At 45.0% G+C, this 20,864-nt stretch overlaps 1 protein-coding gene across 2 annotated transcripts in view; it reads left to right on the top strand.

Moving 5' to 3' along the window:
- SLC38A10 (solute carrier family 38 member 10) overlaps positions 1–20,864 on the top strand; it is an 81,951-nt gene that overhangs the window by 35,809 nt on the left and 25,278 nt on the right. For both annotated transcript variants that reach the window (XM_028714418.2, XM_028714408.2), the window contains exons 9-11: positions 326–437; positions 2,402–2,508; positions 19,210–19,366. In XM_028714418.2, the coding sequence (XP_028570251.2) occupies positions 326–437; positions 2,402–2,508; positions 19,210–19,366 (376 nt within the window). The remainder of the gene's footprint in view (positions 1–325; positions 438–2,401; positions 2,509–19,209; positions 19,367–20,864) is intronic.

The raw sequence follows: 20,864 nt of genomic DNA on the forward strand, positions 1-20,864 counted from the left end.
TGAGAAAATCTGTAATTTAGTAATCCAAATTATGCTGACCAGCAGCGGTGATCTCATAGCCTTCATGATATTTCAGGCTGCGGTCATTAAGCCACATTGGTATGGTTAATTTAGAAACTTACAGGTATAAGGCTTAGGCTTCGGTGGGTAATGCCCATATCATATCAAATTGTTGGGAATATTGGGAGGAGACTGTAGTTCAAATGGTTCCAGGTGTGTAGACATCAGAGGCAGATTCCCAGAAACAGAGAGGAAAATCCATTTTTGTCTTAATAAAAAAAATAAAAGAACTGATTGATTAATTAGCCTTTTCTTTTTTAATTAGCAAAAAGATGGGACATTTGCTGCAGGTGGTTATATGCCACCTCTCCGATTTAAAGCCCTGACACTAGCAGTTGTGTTTGGAACCATGGTTGGAGGAATCATGATCCCGAATGGTAAGTGAAATCTGGTTCTTAATTAGTTGCATTTTCACTCTCCCCATCTCTAGTCTTTAGGGTTTGTAGCAGGTTTGCATGCCTTTGGGCTAAATTACACATATAAAAGCCTCCCATGTGCCTATGAAGATTTGAACGCGCATAAAATGTATATTCAGTTATTCTGAAATGCACGTAGAAATGATCACATTAGTTTAATTATAACTACTGAAGCCTACTTCAAATAGAAAAGTTTCATAGTGCTTGGAGAAGATGCTTAGGGGCATTCTACAATAGCTGATTTTTTTAATATTTTGTATTGTATCTTTGTAAAATGCTTAAAGACTGTTTTAGTTAAGTGGCATATACATTGTTCAAATAAAAGACAATATCGGCACAGTCACAGGAAATGCCTATCTGCAGGTATTTACTGCCTTTGCTTGATGCTTCAGTAGAGACTACTCAGGAAGTAATTTCTGGTCATGACACAGTACAGGGAATGAGCGAGTCTTTATGCATAGTTCAAGCCATTTACATGCTGCAACTCCTGCCCCGCCCCCCCACTCCCAGTGCAATTTAGCACAGTTAGATGATGATATTGTAAACATTTGTAACTGCCTTAGATCATGCATTACAGTATGTGGGTGTTGATAAGCAGCCTGCTACTAGCTACCACCTCTTGAGCCGATGATTGTGGGTGTTTCATAGCGGCATATGGTATTATAAGTTTAAATATGTGTCTGTGTGCTGTTTCTTTATACCTCTGCATTCAGAGATGTGTATCTGTGCACAGAACTGGAGTGATTATACTTCTGAATGTTTGCTTATTATCGGCACACCATTTTTTTCCGTTTGGCTGTGCCCTCCATGTTTATTTCCACCCATTTTTTTTACAATCTTATTCCCAAGGATTTATATAGTTCTGGGACATCTTGCTTTGAAATGGTCATCGTTCTAAATAGGACTAAGCCTATCTTAACATTCTGTTCTCTAAGTTGATTACAGCTATCTTGGTATACATAGTACCAACGAGGACATCAAATATCTATCTGCCCAGTGTCATCTTCAAGATCTGGTCATAAATATTTGTAGGGGAGGCAGAAGGAGCACTGAGCTTTATCAGATTTCATGTAAGCAACTTAGCCAGGTAGAAAATTGGATCAAGATTTGCAGAAGGTCTGGGAGCCAGTGTAGTGTAATGGTTAGCGTATTGGACTAGGACATGGGATATCAAAACTCATATCCCTGTTTGGCTATGAACCTCACCCAGGTAGTGATTATCTCTTGCCCTAGCCTGCCTCACTGGCTAGGATAAAAAAAAAAAGTCCAAGGGTTTTAGAAAGGGAGGGGTAGAGGGAATAGGGAAAAGGGATTTCCTGGGTTTTTAGTTGCAATGGGTAAGCACAGCCAGTTGTCCCAAGATTTTGTCTCGATTCAAAGCTCCAGCATGAAGGATGAAGTTCTACACCTCATGATAGCCTTAAGAAATCCAGACTCAGAGAGTGCATATTCAAAATTCACTTATCATGAATTAGTTTTCCCTTAAGTGCCGTTTGTCATCCGACCATACAAACCATCAGGATGCTTAGAAGTGTGCTTCCCATGCCCTTCAACACGTACTTAAGGGTGAAGCGAGTATTCTAATCCACTTTAGTGAGTGTGAGTATGCCACTACGAGCGTCACTTTGTCACGCTAAGGAATGCAGAGCGTCATGGCGTGATCTTGTGCTGTCACTGTCAAGTGGATTACAATCCCCGTGTTACCCATAGCCATACGGGGGGAGGTCAGGGGAAGGTTGGGGAAGGCACATTCTTCACCGTCCTGCTCATGAGTGGTCAAGGAGTGTCTGAGTCATGCTAAGTGACCTTCAGCTTTTGCCTCCGGACTCCCTTTGAACCACTGACTTAAAGGAACAGTTAACTCGAATGCAATCTCTGTCTTGGCTAGAGCTGTTGCTCACAGTTTGTTTGTTCTTCTTTGCCAGTGGAGACCATCTTGGGCCTAACAGGTGCAACGATGGGAAGCCTCATCTGTTTTATCTGCCCAGCTCTCATTTACAAGAAGATCCACAAGAATGCCCTTTGCTCGCAGGTCAGTGCTGATGCTAATTGACTCCTACCCTGTTTCCAGCTTGCAACAGAGCCTGGGAACTTGGTTAATTTCCCTGCAGCCAAGGAACCCAGTCAGGCCTCCTGTTCCACATGGGTGGGAGACATTGCAGTCTGACTTTGAACACACAGCTAGCAGTGTTTGTGTGCATGCATGCAAGCAAGCACACATTTTAGCCTGGGTAACCTTGGAATGCCCCCGCTTTTATCACTTGCAGCCTGAGAAGCACATTAATAGCTGCCTGCAGTCTCTGGGCCAGTGTGCTCCATGCCTTAGCATTTCCAGCATGGAAATTGCATGCAGTATTAAAAGACCTTAAGAGCCCCACTGTTTCAACTTGGCACCCCTCCTTAGCATTGTGTGCCCTGTTGCTGACCGTTGACTTCCGGGTTCCAGCAAAACAACAACAAATGATTCATAAGAAAAGAAATATGCATACAGATGCAGTGTTGTTAGAATAATATATTTCTCTTTGTTCTAAGCATTTGTAATATAAAAAGCCCACCTTTAAAGTCCTGGTTCATTCAAAGAATATTACCATATTTACTTGAAAGTAATGTGCACTTTTTTGGCCAAATTACACCTGCGAAAATTAGAGTGCACATTAGATTTGGTGGTGCATTTACATTCGCCAGCAAACCCTTTTTGGGTTTCAAGGTTTTGAAAATCGAGGTGTGAGTTAGATTCAAGTAAATACTGTACTTTCGTGCCACTTTCAACTTTTCCTTCCTTCAAGACTGGCTTCCATCTTTTCATTTCCCCCTCTACTGCACTACTTTTTAAAAAATGGAATTGAAATCAAGGTGGGCTTGTCATTCTCTCTGACCATAATTTAAATATTCTCAGGCATGCTGTCATTGCTCTGAGGTTAAAGGTCTGCTAGTGCTTAGCAGTGGAATAGGGTTTTTTGGGGGGCCCTTAAATATGTAGGTTTTTAAAGTCAGTATAGAATATTTTGTCATGTCAGTGCCATGGATGCAAAGCTGCAATAGGGCATTGAAGTTACTCACCTGAGCTGTGATCAGAACTGGAAGGGTGCCTACCTACGCCTTTCATGCTTTTGCTTGCATATATGCTGTGTTAATCAAGAAGGATTTTTTGAACGACCTTGCTGTGCAGGAGCAGGATGTTCAAGCTCCAGGGATGTCCTGTTCCTCCACTACCGTATCGTGTCCAAAATATAATTTTCACCTTCCCACTTCTCTGGGAGATCTCGACAGCTTTTGCATCTCAAACGTGGAGAAGATGCAGAGGCTATTATTGAGACATGACTTTGCAGAGAGGCATTGGGGGTTTGCATCGCTGTACAGAACTTGCTCATTCCTTCCATCTTTAGTTGCCCCATATCATTCCACCATGTGATCCACATTACCTTGTGCCAGCGCCAAAGAGTAAGCAAGTTGGACAGGCCATTTGGGCCAATCGTTGGTCCTGATCTAATGCTACATTAACTATAGGTAGAGTCCTGAACTCTAGCCTGGGCTTTTGAAGGGAAGGAGCATGTCTGTCACAAGGTGCTCTTTTATGCAGGTTGAGTGGAAGACTTCCACACAGCAAAATAAATAGACACACAGAGAGAGAGAGTTATATTAGCTGCCCAGAGGCAAGTGTCAGCTGCTTCCCAGTCAAAAAACTTGGGGCTTGCTGACTGCTTGACCCTGGCAGGCCAGTGACAAGGCAAGCAAAGCGGAAATGTCTGTCTTGAAATAAATTACCATTCTGCACAGAACACTAGGCCAACAGGTTATGCAGGCCAACCAGGGATTCTTCTGCTGTGTGCTTGTGCACAGCTTCAGGAAAGACATCTCTCCTGTGTCAACAGCTAAAAGAGAGCCATGATTACAGTTTGGTTTTGTGGAAATGTACTTTTCACACTGCAGTATGTGGCTTGCTGGTGGTGGTAGTAATCAGGATCTGTTGAAGGGGGTTGGGAGGTGTCTGAGGAGAGACAGCAGTAGGGATATTGTGATTAGGAACTAGTGGGAAACTTGACCAAGGAAACACTATGGTGCCTGACCCATCTACACATTTCCTGAACTTTCTCAATAATGTGGGCCGTTCCATTATGTGTGCATACAGAATAGAGTTCTTCAGGGTTGTCTTAAAAGGGGAAAGTGACTGGCCTACCTGTTGCCTACTCACCAAGGCCAGGCCTAACCTTTTCATGACCTACTTTCCGTTCCTTTTGTGTTACCGTCTCTCTGCCTATTATTATTATTATTATTATACTGCCCTATCCCCGAAGGTCTCAGGGCGGTTCACATAAAAGGATCACAGTATATAAAATAAAAGATTAAAACAATAACCCAGTAATGCTCCCCCCAAAAGAGCCACGTTTTAAAAGGGTATGGGATATTGATCAGGTCAACCAAAGGCTTGGTTAAAAAGGAATGTTTTTACCTGGAGCCTAAAGGTGCATAATGAAGGCGCCAGGCGAACTTCCCTGGGGAGAGCATTCCACAGACGGGGAGCCACTGCAGAGAAGGCCCATTCTCATGTTGCCACCCTCTGGACCTCTCATGGAGGAGGCACATGAAGGAGGGCCTCAGGAGATGATCTCAGGGTCCGGGTAGGTTCATTTGGAAAGAGGCGGTCCTTGAGGTATTGCGGTCCTGAGCCGTTTAAGGCTTTTATAGGTCAAAGCCAGCACTTTGAATTGGACCTGGAAACTACCGTATTTTTCGCTCCATAAGACACACTTTTTTCCTCTTAAAATCTAAGGGGAAATGTATGTGCGTCTTATGGAGCGAATGTGTGGTCCCTGGGGCTGGGGGGGGGGGGAACCTGGGCTTCCCCTGCCAGCCCCGACCTCTTTGGGGCTGGCGGGGGAAAGCCGGGCTTCCCTCACCGCCAGCCCCAAAGAGCAGGTCGAAAGGAACCCGAAGCCTCCGGAGCGCAGCGGGAACTCCCGCCGTGCTCCGGAGGCTTTGGGTTGCCTTCACTGAAAGCGACTGAACGCACCTTGAATGCACTGAACACACCTTGTTTTAGAGGGGGAGAACAAGAAAAAAAATTTCCAGATTTGTGCCGACAGTTTGCCTTCTAGTTAGTCTACCTCATCAGCTGTTTGTTGTATAGTCCTGCTGTATTGATAGTGTTGCAAAGCACCCTGAACATTTTTTTAATTGAAGGGCAGCACATAGTTCATTAAAACAAACTAGTTTTACAAACGAGCTTGTTCCTATGAGTGAATGAAACCCCCCTCAGTTGAGAGGTCTCTCTCTCTCTCTCTCTCTCTCTCTCTCTCTCTCTCTCAGCTCATGAACCTTCCATTTGCCAGTCATGGGACTATACCAGAGACTGGGTGCTCTGTACCAAAGGATAGTGTATGTTTCACAGTTCAAGGTGGATCCCGGAGGAGGCGAGTGAAACATGTGCTCTCCCCCCCTCCAACTCGGAACCATTCCTATGGGGGGAGGGGAAAATACATCCCCAGATGTTTTTGTTGGCCGGGAAAAGGGTGTCTAATTCTGCCAACTGGAGTTGTTAATTATTACAGACAGCTGGTCAGTCAACAGCTGGCAGCGAGCCAGAGACCACGAACGGCAGCTTGGATTAAGTGGCACGGGTAGCTCAGCTGAAAAGCTTGGGATGCTGGAAATATGATTGAGTAACTGAGCAACATGGGGAAGTGTACAGACCCTGGGCTAGGCTTGCAGAGACGCAGATGACCTGGGAAGCTACCCCTTTGCTGTGACTCCTGTTGTAGGTCTGTATGCTCACTTAGCATGGCGGGCCAGACCTAGGGGCAGACTGAAGGTTGGAGAAAGTTACTCGAAGGTCTGCAAGCAAAAATGCTTGATTTGTGATGATGAAGAAGAGGAGTTTGGATTTGATATTCCACTTTATCATTACCCTAAGGAGTCTCAAAGCGGTTAACATTTTCCTTTCCCTCCCCCCCCCCCCACAACAAACACTCTGTGAGGTGAGTGGGGCTGAGAGACTTCAGAGAAGTGTGACTAGCCCAAGGTCACCCAGCAGCTGCATGTGGAGGAGCAGGGAAGCGAACCCGGTTCACCAGATTACGAGTCCACCGCTCTTAACCACTGCACCACACTGGCTCTCATGATGGGGAAATGTTAGCCACCTTTCTCTCTTGAAAGGCTTCCCGAAGCAAGAGCAAAGTCACTGAGAGAGGCAAGAGAGAATTGCATACATAGGCTATTCTTTTTTATATATACAGTGGTACCTCAGATTACATACGCTTCAGGTTACATACGCTTCAGGTTACAGACTCCGCTAACCCAGAAATAGTGCTTCAGGTTAAGAACTTTGCTTCAGGATGAGAACAGAAATTGTGCTCTGGCGGCGTGGCAGCAGTATGAGGCACCATTAGCTAAAGTGGTGCTTCAGATTAAGAACAGTTTCAGGTTAAGAACGGACCTCCGGAACAAATTAAGTACTTAACCCGAGGTACCACTGTATTATTAGATTTGTACCCCGCTTTTAGAACAGAGCTCTCAAAGCGGATTGCAACATTCATAAAGTACAACCCTTCCATGAAATACCTGATCCTTTACAAATTAAAGCACTGAAGGAAATTTGTGAGGATAGATGTTTGGGGCGGGGAGAAATGTAGTGATTCTTCTCTGACACTGGTTAGCAGACGAAAAGGCAGAAGCCAACATGCCTAGAAACGCTTGCGATCAGGTAGCATGAGATGTAGCATGAGATTTGTAGCAGCAAATGCAGAACACTGAGACTCTCTCTTTTTCTTCTTAAAAGGACCACATTTCTAACCATTGCAGGTTTGCACAAAAGTTTTGATCTGTGGCAGTGTATGCTAAACCTTTGCAAAGTCAACAAGATGGTTAAGCTGAGCTTTCCCACCTGCCTGGCCCATTCAGCCCTTCTTCTATATAGGTGTTCACATTTTCCATTCACTTCTTAAATTTTGCAGCCATCACTCCTCCCCCACCCCGGCTTATTTTTCAGCTGGATCAATGTGGAATGCTTAAGGAATTGCATCTGGTTGTTGTTGTTTTTTTTAATCACCGTTATCATTAGTCTGGAAGTCTAGATTCATACATGGCTAAAAGGCTCTGTGTTGCACTGCTCACTTGACAGCTAGCACCTCTTTTAGACTACTGATGTCTGAGGATCAAGCTACATGTCACATTGCAGCTGTGTGTAATACTAGCCCAACAGACCCTTCTACGTTGCGAAGCTCGGTGCGTTTGAGGCCCAGAATTGCAAGATAAACATGGGTTTGGAACAATGGTGGGGATAAAGCGAGTGGCAGAGAAGGGTTAAGCATTCCCTTCCTCCCCACTCGCCACTCTTTCTCTGGTACAAAGCGCCTTCTCCCAAGGGCACTTTGGCAGTAGAGAAGGTCGTGTTAACATTACATGTGGCTTTCTGTCACATAGTTTGGCCCTTGAACAATCTGTAACGAAATAGCCACCAACTAAGAATAAGCTTCCTGGATCAGGCTCTGGGTCCATCAGCGTCCCGTTTCCAACGATGACCCATCTGGGAAGCCCATGATCATGGCATGAAGGTGAAAGTTCCTCCCTGCTGTATTTATCCATGTTCTGGAATTCAGAGGAGCAAGTGAGATCTGACACAAACCATTTTGGCTTGGAGGGCTTCTGTTCAGTGTGCCAGCTCTCCAGGCCCTCTTTCAGAAAATATTCAGTCCATTCCGCTGCACCTGGGTTTTGCATTCCCCACTCCCACCCACACAGCAACAGACAATCAGCATTCTGCAGCTACTGAGCATTCCCAGTCCTTACTGGGCTACTTCCACCCCATATTTATATTTATATTATTTATATTATTTATATTTATATTATTTATATTATTTATATTATTTATATTTATAATATTTATATTTATATTTATATTTATATTTATATTTATATTTATATTTATATTTTTGCAAGCCTTGGGATTTCCAGGAGAATGCAGATGTCTCCCACTTGTTTGACAGTAGCCCCTCTTTGGCTGAAAAAGTGTCAAAACACAGTATCTGAGATTGCCGTTAGTATATGTTGTTGTTCTAGGTTCCTTTGGGAGGGAAGGGACCTAGAATGGGAGATGGGAGGAGTCCAGTCGTGCAAGCTGAAGTCCACTCTGTAACCCTTGACTTTCTGTGGTTGCTGAGCATGTTCAGTTCTCATTGGAATGTGTTGGAGGGTTCCCCTAAAGTTTTTGCTTTTTGTTTCTTGTGTCTGTAAAACTGGGGTCCCCCAAGCCTGCTGATGGTGTGGGTGGAGGAGTAATGTGGTTTTGGAACTTGGATATAAAAACATTAGTATACAGTGGTACCTCTAGTTACGAACTTAACTTGTTCCAGAGGTCCGTTCTTAACCTGAAACTGTTCTTAACTAGAGGCGTGCTTTCGCTAATGCGGTCTCTTGCTGCCGCTGTGCCGCTGGCACACGATTTCCATTCTCATCCTGGGGCAAAGTAATCAACTCAAGGTAACTCTTCTAGGTTAGCGGAGTTTGTAACCTGAAGCGTTTGTAACTCGAGGTACCACTGTAATTAAATATATACTGTCTCGGAACATGCAAGTTTTGTTTCATTGTCATGGCTGAGAGCTCCGTTTTCCATGAATTTGGCTCACCTTTTTTTCAACCACCTGAGCTAGTTACCACCATCACTTCCTGTGACATTACCAAAGCTATGTTTTGCATGAAACAGTATGAACTTCTGTCTGCTCTGAACTTACCGCCTACCAATTTTACTGGACAACCCCCAATTTCTGCTATAGTCTTCTATCATCTCCCTGTTTGTCGCCTCCCCCCTGCCCCTGCTAAAAATCCCCAAATGCTTTCTTTGTATGTGCTCCCAAGTCCTTGACTGCTGCGGCTGTTCTTCCTTATGTCTTTTCCAGTGAGATAAAGCTTTTCTGAGAAAGGGCAACATGAACTGTTTGCAACATTCCAAACGTGGCTGGATGTCAAGCACGCTTCCCTGCCAAAGGAGTGCACATAGCAGATAGTTAAGCATTTATGGTCAAAGATACCACTTACAGTCGCTTCTTCAACTCTGCATAGCTACGCACACCCATCCAGCATCTATAGAGCAGTTGCAGCAACAGGGAACCCCTCCCCCAGTTTATGTATCTTCCTCGAACGGGCTGCATGCACGCAGCTGGAGACTGTGCCTGCGCGGAAACTTCCTCTGTTCCTCCCTTTTCAATCCCCTCCTGGTTTGGGGGGACAGTGCTATAGGAGAGGGTGGGGAAGCACCAGGCCCTGTAGATCTCTACAGCATATTTTGAATTTCAGTAATACTTTGCACTCCTCCATGTCAGATTCTCTATGCTTCACAGATCAATCTGGAACTGGAGAGCAGTTCAGAAAATGCATAATACTTAAGTGTTCTAGGCCAGCTGCTTTTTCTATGCACCTGACAGCATTTTCGCATGCACGCTCGGGATACAGCAGGTGCGATTTCCCTCCTGGCATAGTGATTCCCATCATACAGTGAAAGTGCATGTCCAAAGAGCAAGATCACACCTCTGTGGGATGGAGGAGGAGCCTTTTGTTTAAAGCCAGATTTACCTTCACTATGTGAGAAAAGCGGTTGCTTCCTGCTCAGTTGTGGGTTTGTTTGTTTTTGGAACCTGCTCCCCCAATGCTGCCTCGGATTAAGTACTTAATTCGTTCCTGAGGTCCGTTCTTAACCTGAAACTGTTCTTAACCTGAAGCACCACTTTAGCTAATGGGGCCTCCTGCTGCCGCTGCGCCACCGGAGCACGATTTCTGTTCTCATCCTGAAGCAAAGTTCATTACCTGAGGTACTATTTCTGGGTTAGCGGAGTCTGTAACCTGAAGCGTATGTAACCCGAGGTACCACTGTATTGCCCGCCCCCCATCACCAACAGCTGCTGTTGCATTTCCAGGGACAAAACCTGCGCCCATAGGGGTTTGTTTACACTTGGCTTCGTATGAGCAGAGTGAGTTTGATACTGGTATGACACTGCTTTAAATGTAGAGTGCAGATGAGGCCTCGTGTTTCCATTCCTGAAGCTTTCAGGAGGCTCCCCTTTGCTCTTGATTCGGTGTCTCTCCCCCCCCCCCCAAACATTGTGGTTGGGCAGGTGGAGGAAGACAAGCGTTTGAATTTGAGCTCTTTTGTGATTCTCAAGGTGCCTATTAGGCCAAACCACCACTGGAATTTACTTTGGGAACTCCCCTCTTGGCCTCTCATTCCCTGAACCTGGAAATCATTCCTGCTCTTTCCTTGTACCCAACATCTGCTGCTGCTAATATATCCACAAGGCTCCAGGGACCCTCCCCCCCACTTTCCTCAGCTGTGGCCCCTGATGCCCTCTGTCTGGGAATGGTTCCCTGACCTCGCGTCGCACCTCAGCCTTCCCAAGCATCTCCTTCAGTTCATTGTCATTCTGTGACTGTCCTCCCACTATCACCCACGGGTGACACAGAAGCAGGCAAAGTTCCTTTATTTTTATTTAAGTGCTCTCACCCACCATCTTGTTAATTACTTTGCTGGCATTACGGGAAGCTCAAGAAAAAGAGGCCATTTTTCTTCCCTTTTCCATTGAGGTCACTTCTGCTCATTGCCTACAGATGCCTTGTCATCTCCATTATATTTAACGGTCTTGTCACCTGCAAATCGGAAGGGGACTTTTAAAGACGTTAACCCTTTCAGAAAGCCTGTGCTTGGAATATGTCTTTTTTCCGTCTTCTTCTGGGAATTAATAAATCAGGCTTTTCCCTGAGGTGATGATGAGAAACATGAAGTTCTAGGGTAGCTTGGCAGGGAGGGGCCGGGATGTCACAACACTGGTCAACCTTTCCAGGTTAATCTATACGTAATGTGCAGAAGGGTTTGGTGAGGGCGACAAAGTCTCTGGCAGTAGGTTGGCCAAGCCGTTTGGCTGTCACAGAGAGTTGGGGCAGTCTGAGGGGCCTGAGTTGTTAAGATCCTAAGAGCCTAATTGCCATTGAACTGTTCCGGACTTACAGAGGGGGTATGACAGGCAAAAGGACCCCAAGGAAGGCAAGGAGGGGCAGAGCAAACAAGGGCCTATCAAAGGAAAGTTGGGAGTGTTTCAGAGAACGAATTGAAGGCCAGGAGACAGAGGATGTGAGGAGCTGGAAACTGAGAATGGGTGGTGGAAGGGAGACGAGGGAAAACTGCAGGAACTTGCACAAACACAGAAGGCAGAACTTTATATATTGGTTTGAAATGCCAGATTTGGCTGAAGCAGGGACGCAGGTGGCGCTGTGGTCTAAACCACTGAGCCTCTTGGGCTTGCCGATCGTTAAGTCGGCAGTACAATGGGGCCTGCCAACCTAGCAGTTCAGTAGCATACCAGTGCGAGTAGATAAATAGGTACCGCTGCGGTGGGAAAGTAAACGGCATTTCCATGCGCTCTGGTACTCGTCACAGTGTCCCATGTGCCAGAAGCAGTTTATTTTTTTATTTTATATATATATAATTTTCATTAGTACCATATCCAAAATCACATTCACATTCAAATATACATTTCCACCATTAATATATTTATTTTAATTAAAGCATTCAACAATTTCCCTTCTTCCCCTTATCTGGTTCCTTTCATTTTCCCACCATTCCTGCATATTCTTATTTATCCATTTAGATCAATTTCCAGAAGTGGTTTAGTCATGCTGGCCCCATGACGCAGAAAAACTATCTGTGGACAAATGCCAGCTCCCTCAGCCTGAAAGTGGAGATGAGCGCCACACCCCACGGTCAAATTCGACTGGACTTAACCGTCCGGGGGTCTTTTACCTTTACCTTGGCTGAAGCCCTCTTAGTCACGCTAAATGTTATGAGCTAGGCAGCTGACCAAGGCCAGGCAAACACTGGAGACATTACTTCTGAAGAAAAGATCCTGAAATGTGAATGATGGGATGCTTGAGTGAATGATGGGGTCGTTGAGTTTTCAGCTTTGAGTATGTCGGGAGGTGAAGTGAGGCTTTTGGGTGTGTTGGCTCTATACTTAATGAGATTGATACACCGGAGAAGCCAAATAAAGTTAATTTCCCACAAAGGACAGGACAGGCTTGTGGAGGAGAGAACAGCACGTGCAGCCAGAGCTCTGCTTTCTGTTTGGCTGCGGCTGTGCTCACGGCTGAAGAGAGAAGCTGCTTTCTATAGCGAATGGTGGCTTCCCTTATCAGCAGTGGGGGTTGCAGAAACCAAATCAAAAGCAGAGAAAATAAAGCTCCAGCTGCTCTCTCGCATGCACATAGCCCGTCTTTGGGTCTTAGCCAGCGGTGTTTGCACCCTGCTTCTTTTTCTACTGCTTTGTACTTCTAAGTGGAGAACTGTCCACAAAAGAGAATAAGCTTCATTTGGCTTCTCAGGTGTTTTGATCTTTATCGATTAGGAAGAAGTCAGCACGTCCAGCCTTGGAAACTCCAAATGCCTGACTTCAAGTCTGTGATATAACTGCAAGCTGTGGCTGAGCATCCTAACTCGGTCCTGTTTTCAGCATCTCACACACACTCCACCACCTCTGCCATGGGGAAGGACCATAGTGATGGTAGAGCTCCTGCTTGCATGTAGAAGGTCCTCAGTCTAATCTCTGGTATCTCCAGCTAAAAGTATCGGGTAGATGGTGGTAGAAAGAACTGTTATAAGAAAGACAGACCAGCAGCCACGTTGAAGTAGAAACTGAAGTTCCTCTCCCTCAGGAGTTTGTCTCTCCTTTATTGAATGCCACCCCTCCTTCCTGTTCACACTTTAATCTCTGAAGAACCAATAGTGTGTCACACCAAAAGGACCTCTGGCTCGAGAGCTTGGAGAGCCCCTGCCAGTCCAAGCAGACAACACTGGGATTGAGGCACTGATGTTCTGACCCTGGTACAAAGAGGCTTCTGGTGTTGGGGAAACTTGTGCTCAATGATAGAGCACAAGCTTTGCATGGAAATTGTCCCAAGCTCAGTCCTTGACATCTCAGTTCAGGTTGGGAAAGGCTCATTCCTGATTGAAAGCCTTGAAAGCTAAGCAGTCCTTGAGGACAACAAGGAACTAGATTGTGCCACTCGTCTTCCTTCTTATAATGCCCCACATTCTTCATTTATTTTTTTACCTAGCATTGCTCAGGGATTCTAAGGCACCAAAGAACTCGGTGCAGTTTTGAAATCAATCAAAATGGCATCCAATTTGTATCTAAACATAGACGAAAACCTACCCTTTTATCTCAGGAACCTTCATGCAAAATTTGTTTACAACATCTTAAGAGGTGTCCAAATGCACAGCAAACAAACAACATCCCAAAATATATCGCAGATTCACTTTCTATTGTTCTTCTGCCATGCCTTTTCTCCAAGAAGCCTAGGGAATTGTGCACCTTTCCCCTGCCCTTAATCTTCACAACAACCCTGTGAGGTAGGTTAAGCTGGGAAAAGGGAGGTTTACTTTGATGGTCACATGAAATGTCAGTAGCTGTCTGCTCAAATATCAGCAGTTTGGGGATACTGTAATACTGGTTTTAACAACTGATAGTTTTAAGGCAAGACAGATGTATTAGATGGGGGGGGGATTGAATTGCTTAATAGTCTGCTTTGTAAAAAGCAGAAAAAGTAAGACAGATTCAAACTCAGGTTTGAGGACGTGTATGCAAGCCTACCAGGGAATATTTTTTCAATCTTTCAAGATAAGTGGGTACATGTCTCCCCTTCCTTTCCTGCCCTTTTTCCTTTGCCTGACTCATATCTATCATGAATTAAACTTGCACAATAAGACAAGTGACACACACAATGTCGGTTTTGGATTTTCATGGAAGCATAGTCTATGGGAGTCTATGGGAGCACGATCACCTGAAGGATGGATGTGAGCCAGTAAACCATGTAAAGCAATTCTGTGTGAATTCGTTTTTAGAGGTGCTAACCTGGGCTCGGAGCACAATATAGGAGCGGACTGAAGTTTACTGACAGGGTTTCTGCAACAGGGAATTTGCCTGTTTTTGTCTGGCTCTGCACAAGGTTTCAGCCTCACAAGTGCAAATTTTGATATGGACCGTGAGGATTTTCTTTGATAGGCCAACTGTACTGGATGATTTTGGCTCTTTGGGGCACTGTGTCGTATGGTAAAAGCTGGCCTCCTGCTCTTCCTATATTCCTGTTCTAATCAATAATGATGAAGACATTCTGCTTATTTAGTGAGGAAAAGAAGGAGGGAAAGTGAATAGTCTGAAAGTGCATCATTTTGTTGCTTTAGGAACCATTCGCAGAAATTCTGTGTTCTTTCTCTACGCTGTTCCTTTGCTGAGAGCTGACACAAACTCTGTTTTCACTCATGCTCCCAATGCAGAGGCCTCAGATCCCTTAGCTTTCAGGAAGTGGTCAAGGGCAGTGCTAAGGGCAGAACATACAGAAATGTGCAGCCTGACAAGATGTTGGCTTTTCCTGCACACCCGTTCCATGAAGTCACGCTCCTGTGGGAATGGTTGACCATTTTGCTGCCTTTTCCTTCATGACTCCGGCCAAGGATTTGGCCCCTTCACTGCCTCAAGTCTGTAGGATGGGTTATCAAGAGACCTTCCACTTTGGCTGACATTTGGCTCTCTTGATCTCCCAAGTTTCATTCTCCAGAACGGCTGAATACCTGACCAAATTTTCAGTTCATCCATGTCTTTGTCCTTACTCTGTTCTCTTCCTCCACGGAAGTCTTCTTCCATCAAAACCCTTCATCCCTCCGACCTGCTTGTCTGGGTCTCAGTGTTCCGTTTCTCAAGGGCAAATCTTGCCAATCCCTGTATCAAAAGTGTCTTTCATTTTCTCCTTGAGCATGGACCACCTGTTCCCACAATTTTTTAAACGTTTTTTGCAGAACTCTCCATTTGATGCCCTGCAAAAATCTCTTCCCTAATAAAATCTGTGAGAAACTGGTTGTTGAAGCTAATTCTGTGAAATGCCTATAACTGATTGCCATCTGGCCTTTTGCTGGCCCATCCTCTGTGAATAACTTTGCCACTTCTCTCCTCCTCTACCCTTTGCATTCTCTGCAACCTTCCCCATTTTTAATCCATTCTATCTGCTTGTTACATATATCCTTAATTTAAGATGGTGTTTTCCCCTAAATAAAAAGAGCACAGGAAACACTTGGCTGTGAATACTGGACAGTGTAACATTGGACTGTACTGAGGATCCCTGGGCTGTAAAATGTAGTACGTGTGTACTACACACGTACGCACACTTTTCCTAGCATGCGTTAGCTAGACTGGGGCTTCACAAAGGTTAAACAGAGCTGCTGTCGTAGTACTAAAGCTGCAGACCAACTGGTGTTGAGTGTATAGTTTATCAACTGATGGATGGTGAGTTCAGCCCTGCGCAGTCAAAATCAAACAGGTATATTTGCCTATTTGAAGATCTTGCTGCCTCTGAACGCAGAATGTGGCTGGGGTTGTATGAGCATTCAGTCCTGTTCTGTGAATGAAAGTTTGACATCCTTGTTAGAAGAGTGCAGTTCAGGGGCCACTGTTCCTGGTTAGTCAAGAGGGCTGAACCACTTGAGAGAAGCCTTTTAGGGTGTCTGCCTCCCAGTTGGCAGTGGTGCGAGGGTCTCAATGGCTGCCCCTTCTCCGCAGTGAGCTTTGGCGCCTTCTTACTAGCACCTTCTGCAGGGGACATCTCTTTCATTTCAAAATACAGTCGTACCTCGGAAGTCGAACGGAATCCGAATGGAATGTTAGGAAACCAAAGTGCGGCTTCCAATTGGCTGCAGGAAGCTCCCGCAGCCAATCGGAAGCCCCGTCAGATGTTTGGCTTCCAAAAGAACATTCGGAAACTGGAACACTCACTTCCGGTTTTCGATCGTTCGGGAGGTGGAACGTTCGACTCCCAAGGCTTTTGGGAGCCGAGGTACGACTGTATGAAAGAAGACTAGTCCAACTTTGAGGTATTCCGCTTGATCTGCTAGCCCTTTGAGGAGGGAGATTGCGTGACCTGAGGCTTCCTTATACCTTAACCAGCCCTTTTCTGCATCCCTGTTGACTTCTTTGCCACCTTCTGGCCAGTATTACTGGCGTGGTTTTTTGACAGTGCCTTCTTGGTTCTCCCAACACCTGTAATAGTGGCATTGTTGACATGCAGGCCAGGTTCCGTGTAAAGCCCTTGCAGTGACAATTACAGTGATTAACTAGGTAAAAATAATACATCAGAGTTTAATTAAATCTCCTTCACTGTCAGCCAACAATCCACCCGCTCGTCTCTCTCTCTCTGCCAGTACCCTTTTTCATTTGGAGTTTGGCAGCTCTGCTGCTCAAGCGAGGCAAACGCTCCTGATGCCCATATTGTTTATCCGTTATTATTGTGTATCTGCTCAGCTGATCACCCCTATCCAGTAGCCCATAAATTACTGAAACTTCAAGGGATAGCTTAAATCAAAGTGCAATATGTGTGGGTATATTCCAGAACAAGCAATGAAACTGCTGTAATGACCAGGAAAGTCTAGAATTCTGCTGCCTTAGGAGGCAAGACCCCTCTAATTTTGCAACTAAATCCCACAATCAGTCATGAAAATTAAAACGATATTGCGCGCATTTGCATAATCTACTCGCAAAAAATCTTAGGATAGAGATTAATTTAGTGGGGAAGAATACAGAATGGAAGGAACGTGGAGCGGAGAACTCCTTCTTCCGACAATCGGGAAAGTACTGTATTTTTTGCTCTATAAGACTCACTTTTTCCCTCCTAAAAAGTAAGGGGAAATGTGTGTGCATCTTATGGAGCGAATGCAGGCTGCGCAGCTATCCTAGAAGCCAGAACAGCAAGAGGGATTGCTGCTTTCGCTGCACAGCAATCCCTCTTGCTGCTCTGGCTTCTGAGATTCAGAATATTTTTTTTCTTGTTTTCCTCCTCCAAAAACTAGGTGCGTTTTATGGTCTGGTGCATCTTATAGAGCGAAAAATACGGTACATCTTGGTTTGGTTTTAATCCTGAATCATCAGCTCATGTTGTTGCCTTGTTTTCAAGTCATCCCCTCCCAATGATGGCTGGACATCATTTTAAAGTGGAATAAGATTCCCGACCCCCCAAGGATGTTTTTGCATCTAACATCAGATTCTGTGCAAATTGGTTAGGTGCTCCAAGCACATTTTAGCTCTTCAGAGCACTGTTAATGGGATCATGCATGTCTGTAGTCCTGTCCTTCCATCTTGCTCTTCTTTGCCTTGTTTAGCAATTGCTGTACACCCTGAGGCCTAGGACACCTGTGCAGGTTCTTCAAGTTTGATGTTTCCCCCCCAATTCGGTTGTGACAGGAATGTACAAGATGCACAGAAAACTGCATTGTTCAGGGTGGAGACTTTGTAAGATGGGTGCGGGCTTATCCTATACAGGCAGGGCCCAAAGGAAGGGTGAGAAATCTGGCGCATTTCAGATGTTGTTGGACTCTCCCTTCCCCTCAGCCCCACCTAGCATGGCAAAGGTGGGGAGAATGAGAATTTGAATTGAACAACCTCTGGAGCACCACAGCTTCCCCACACCCACTGTGCTGAAGTCTCATAAAACATTTTTGTGGGTCTGTGCGTGTTCATTTGCTGCACCTAAGGATATTTTCTCAGATGACAGGGCTGCCATACATCTGGAATGTCCTGGACATAGCTGGAAGTTCACGTTCTTAAAAAATAGCTAAAAACTTTAATTTGGGGGGTGATTATGCACACAAAAAACAAAACAACTTTTGGGTAAAAAAAAGGGGAGAAAGAAAGAAAGAAAGAAAGAAAGAAAGAAAGAAAGAAAGAAAAAGAAAGAAGAAAGAAAGAAAAACTTTGCCCCCAAAAGCTCAACCTTTGTGTCCGGATTTTCACTTTTTTGAAATATGGCAACCCTATCAGATGACAATCTCCAGATTTATAGAAGCTTTATACCTGATCAAGTGATCCTTTATAAGGAATTTCCAACAGCCAAGTTTCTGTATTATTTCTTTATCTGAAGTGGCAAGAAACAAATCGCTGCAAAATATCAGTTGTACACTCCTCATCTGTAAAGTGGTAGTCGTGATTCTTATATCTGACACTGGTGATTAACGAGTTGGGGTGCAATCCAGGAATTAGGCATATGGAAGTATTTGGAAATTTGTGTAGCTTACACAGCACTTACACGGAAGGACTTATGCATGCATAGTTTTCACTGGTAGATTGCACTGTTAGTGAGTTCACTGTAAAGTGCAGTTTTAATGAGACACAATCTATATTGTAGTGCTCCAAGGGAGTTTGTGGTAGTGGTGCTGCTGAAACCCCTGCTGTGGTTGGTTGAACTGCCGTGATGTCACAGAGAGTACTGCTGGGCAGAAAGAAGATAGAAAGGGTCTCCATTGGCTGAGTCGCTGAGAAGGAGGCAAAGACAGGCAGAAGGGATTAAAAGAAGCAGCAGCAGGGGCTTAGGAAAAGAAAATGCAAGGGACCTGAGAAGGCAGCAGGGCAAGGGAAGCTGGAAGAGAGATCTGTGAAAGAAGTGTGGAAGAGGGAAAAGTTCTGAATAATATTACAAGAGAAGTTTGTGGCAGGGAGATGAGTGATAAGGAAAACCGGTGGAGTACAGAGGGGAGAGGTGCCTGTGATCAGGAGTTGCAAAGCTGAGAGATAGAGATGTTAGTTTTGAAATAACCAGCCTAATATTTGGCCCCGGGCTTCTAGTTTCTGTTAGATGTCTTTATTCCACCACCACCCTTCCTTGTACCCTGTCTTTCTTTGTACCTGCCATTAAAAGATCTGAAACGTCTCTTGCACAGATCATATTGTGGATTGGCTTGGGAGTATTGGTCATTAGCACGTATACCACCTTATCAGCAACTGAAGACATCCCAGGAAAAATAGAAGCGGTGGAACCAGGCAAGCTCGCAGCAGAAATAAAGAAAGTGTCGGATCAGGACTCTGTGAAAATCTCAGGTATGTGCCACTGTGTTTGGGTGTGGTGTTGTGCCTTTATCTCAAGGGTTTCCACTTGAGCAATAGAACTCCGCTGCCCCCTTCACACCCTCATCAAATCTGCTGCAAAGGGTTGAGCAGGGCTGCCATAGGTCTTGAATTTCCTGGACATATCCGGGATTCGTCTGCTGAAAAAAATGTCCAGGTGCATGGCACCCCATATTGGAAGTGTTTTTCCTAAAATAGCTAAAAAAAACTTGGGGTGGGGTGGAGATTTTGCAAAAAATTAAAATAAAATAAAATAAAGTTCAACACATTACCATATTTTCACTTTTTGAAATATGGCAACCCTAGGGTTGGGAGAATCTTTAGCACCGATTTAGGGGGTGCGCCGGGGGTGGGGGGAGAAGAGTGGAAGGACATTTACTGGTGGAACAAGAGGCTTTGCCTTACATTGTGTTCCACCCCTAGCTCCAAAAGAGCCAAACAAATGGATTCTTTTTAATACTACTGCTTCACCTCGTCCGCATCTCTGCAGCGTGGTTGTACCCTCTAAACAATTTTTTAAAAAAGGGTTTTCAAGAAAGGGTGAATGGTTGTCATCTCAGTTGTTTTCTTGGGATTGTGTGTGTGTGTGTGTGTGTGTGTGTGTGTGTGTGTGTGTTGAGATGGCTTGTTAGCATATTATTGTCCTTTTTGGGGGGAGATCTGCAACGTGGGGAGGCCACAGCTTATGGTGCCCCCTGGTGAATTAAGTTAAGAACTACACAAGCGCCCGTTATCAAAGACTCTCTGTGAAGCCTTGAGATAGCACTGTCCAGGCCACCTGTATGAAGGGCACTAGCAGCCAAAGCTGTGCCGTTTCAAGCCTCTCTACTGATGATGTATTTCCCAAGGTTTCAATAGTGGCCCATTCATCATGCTCAAAAGATATGTAAATTTATGGGAGCCTCCTTTCTTTTTCCTTTCCTCGCCCCCCTCCTTTTAAAAAAAAACAAAAACGTGGCATGGATATAAATTTGGAGCTAGTTTTCGTCCTGACAAAGGCTGCGATTATGCTTCAGCTTTGTTTACTGGCTTGCATTATTTATTATTTGTTTACTAAGGTTGCTGAAGGAATTATGGCTTGGCACAGCTGCAGTCCCACCTCACAAGGCCACCGCAAGCAGGTGTCTGCTGCCCCTCGACTGCCCCTTAACTCAAGCAAGCCGTGTGTTGTTCTCCCCACACACACACCCCGGCACCCTCTTCACCTATTCTTCTTGAGTTGACTGGTTTTTGTTGTTGTTTTGTTCTCAAGTGGCTTAAAAAATCATTCTGAGGACAAAGAATGGAGGCAGTCAGAGGGAAGGCTTTATTCTGTTCCCTTTGAGGCCTTCGCTGTGTTCCTGGTGCAGCCTGGAACTTTTCTGATAGAGCCTTGGCGAAGAAGTTCTCTCCTGGGGTTCACCATCCCCAGCAGGTCTAGGCTTTTGTACATACCTTGCCTAGCTGCAAGGCAATACCCTTCCTTCCCCTT

Source organism: Podarcis muralis, chromosome 2, assembly GCF_964188315.1.
Source record: "Podarcis muralis chromosome 2, rPodMur119.hap1.1, whole genome shotgun sequence".
NCBI lineage: Eukaryota > Metazoa > Chordata > Lepidosauria > Squamata > Lacertidae > Podarcis > Podarcis muralis.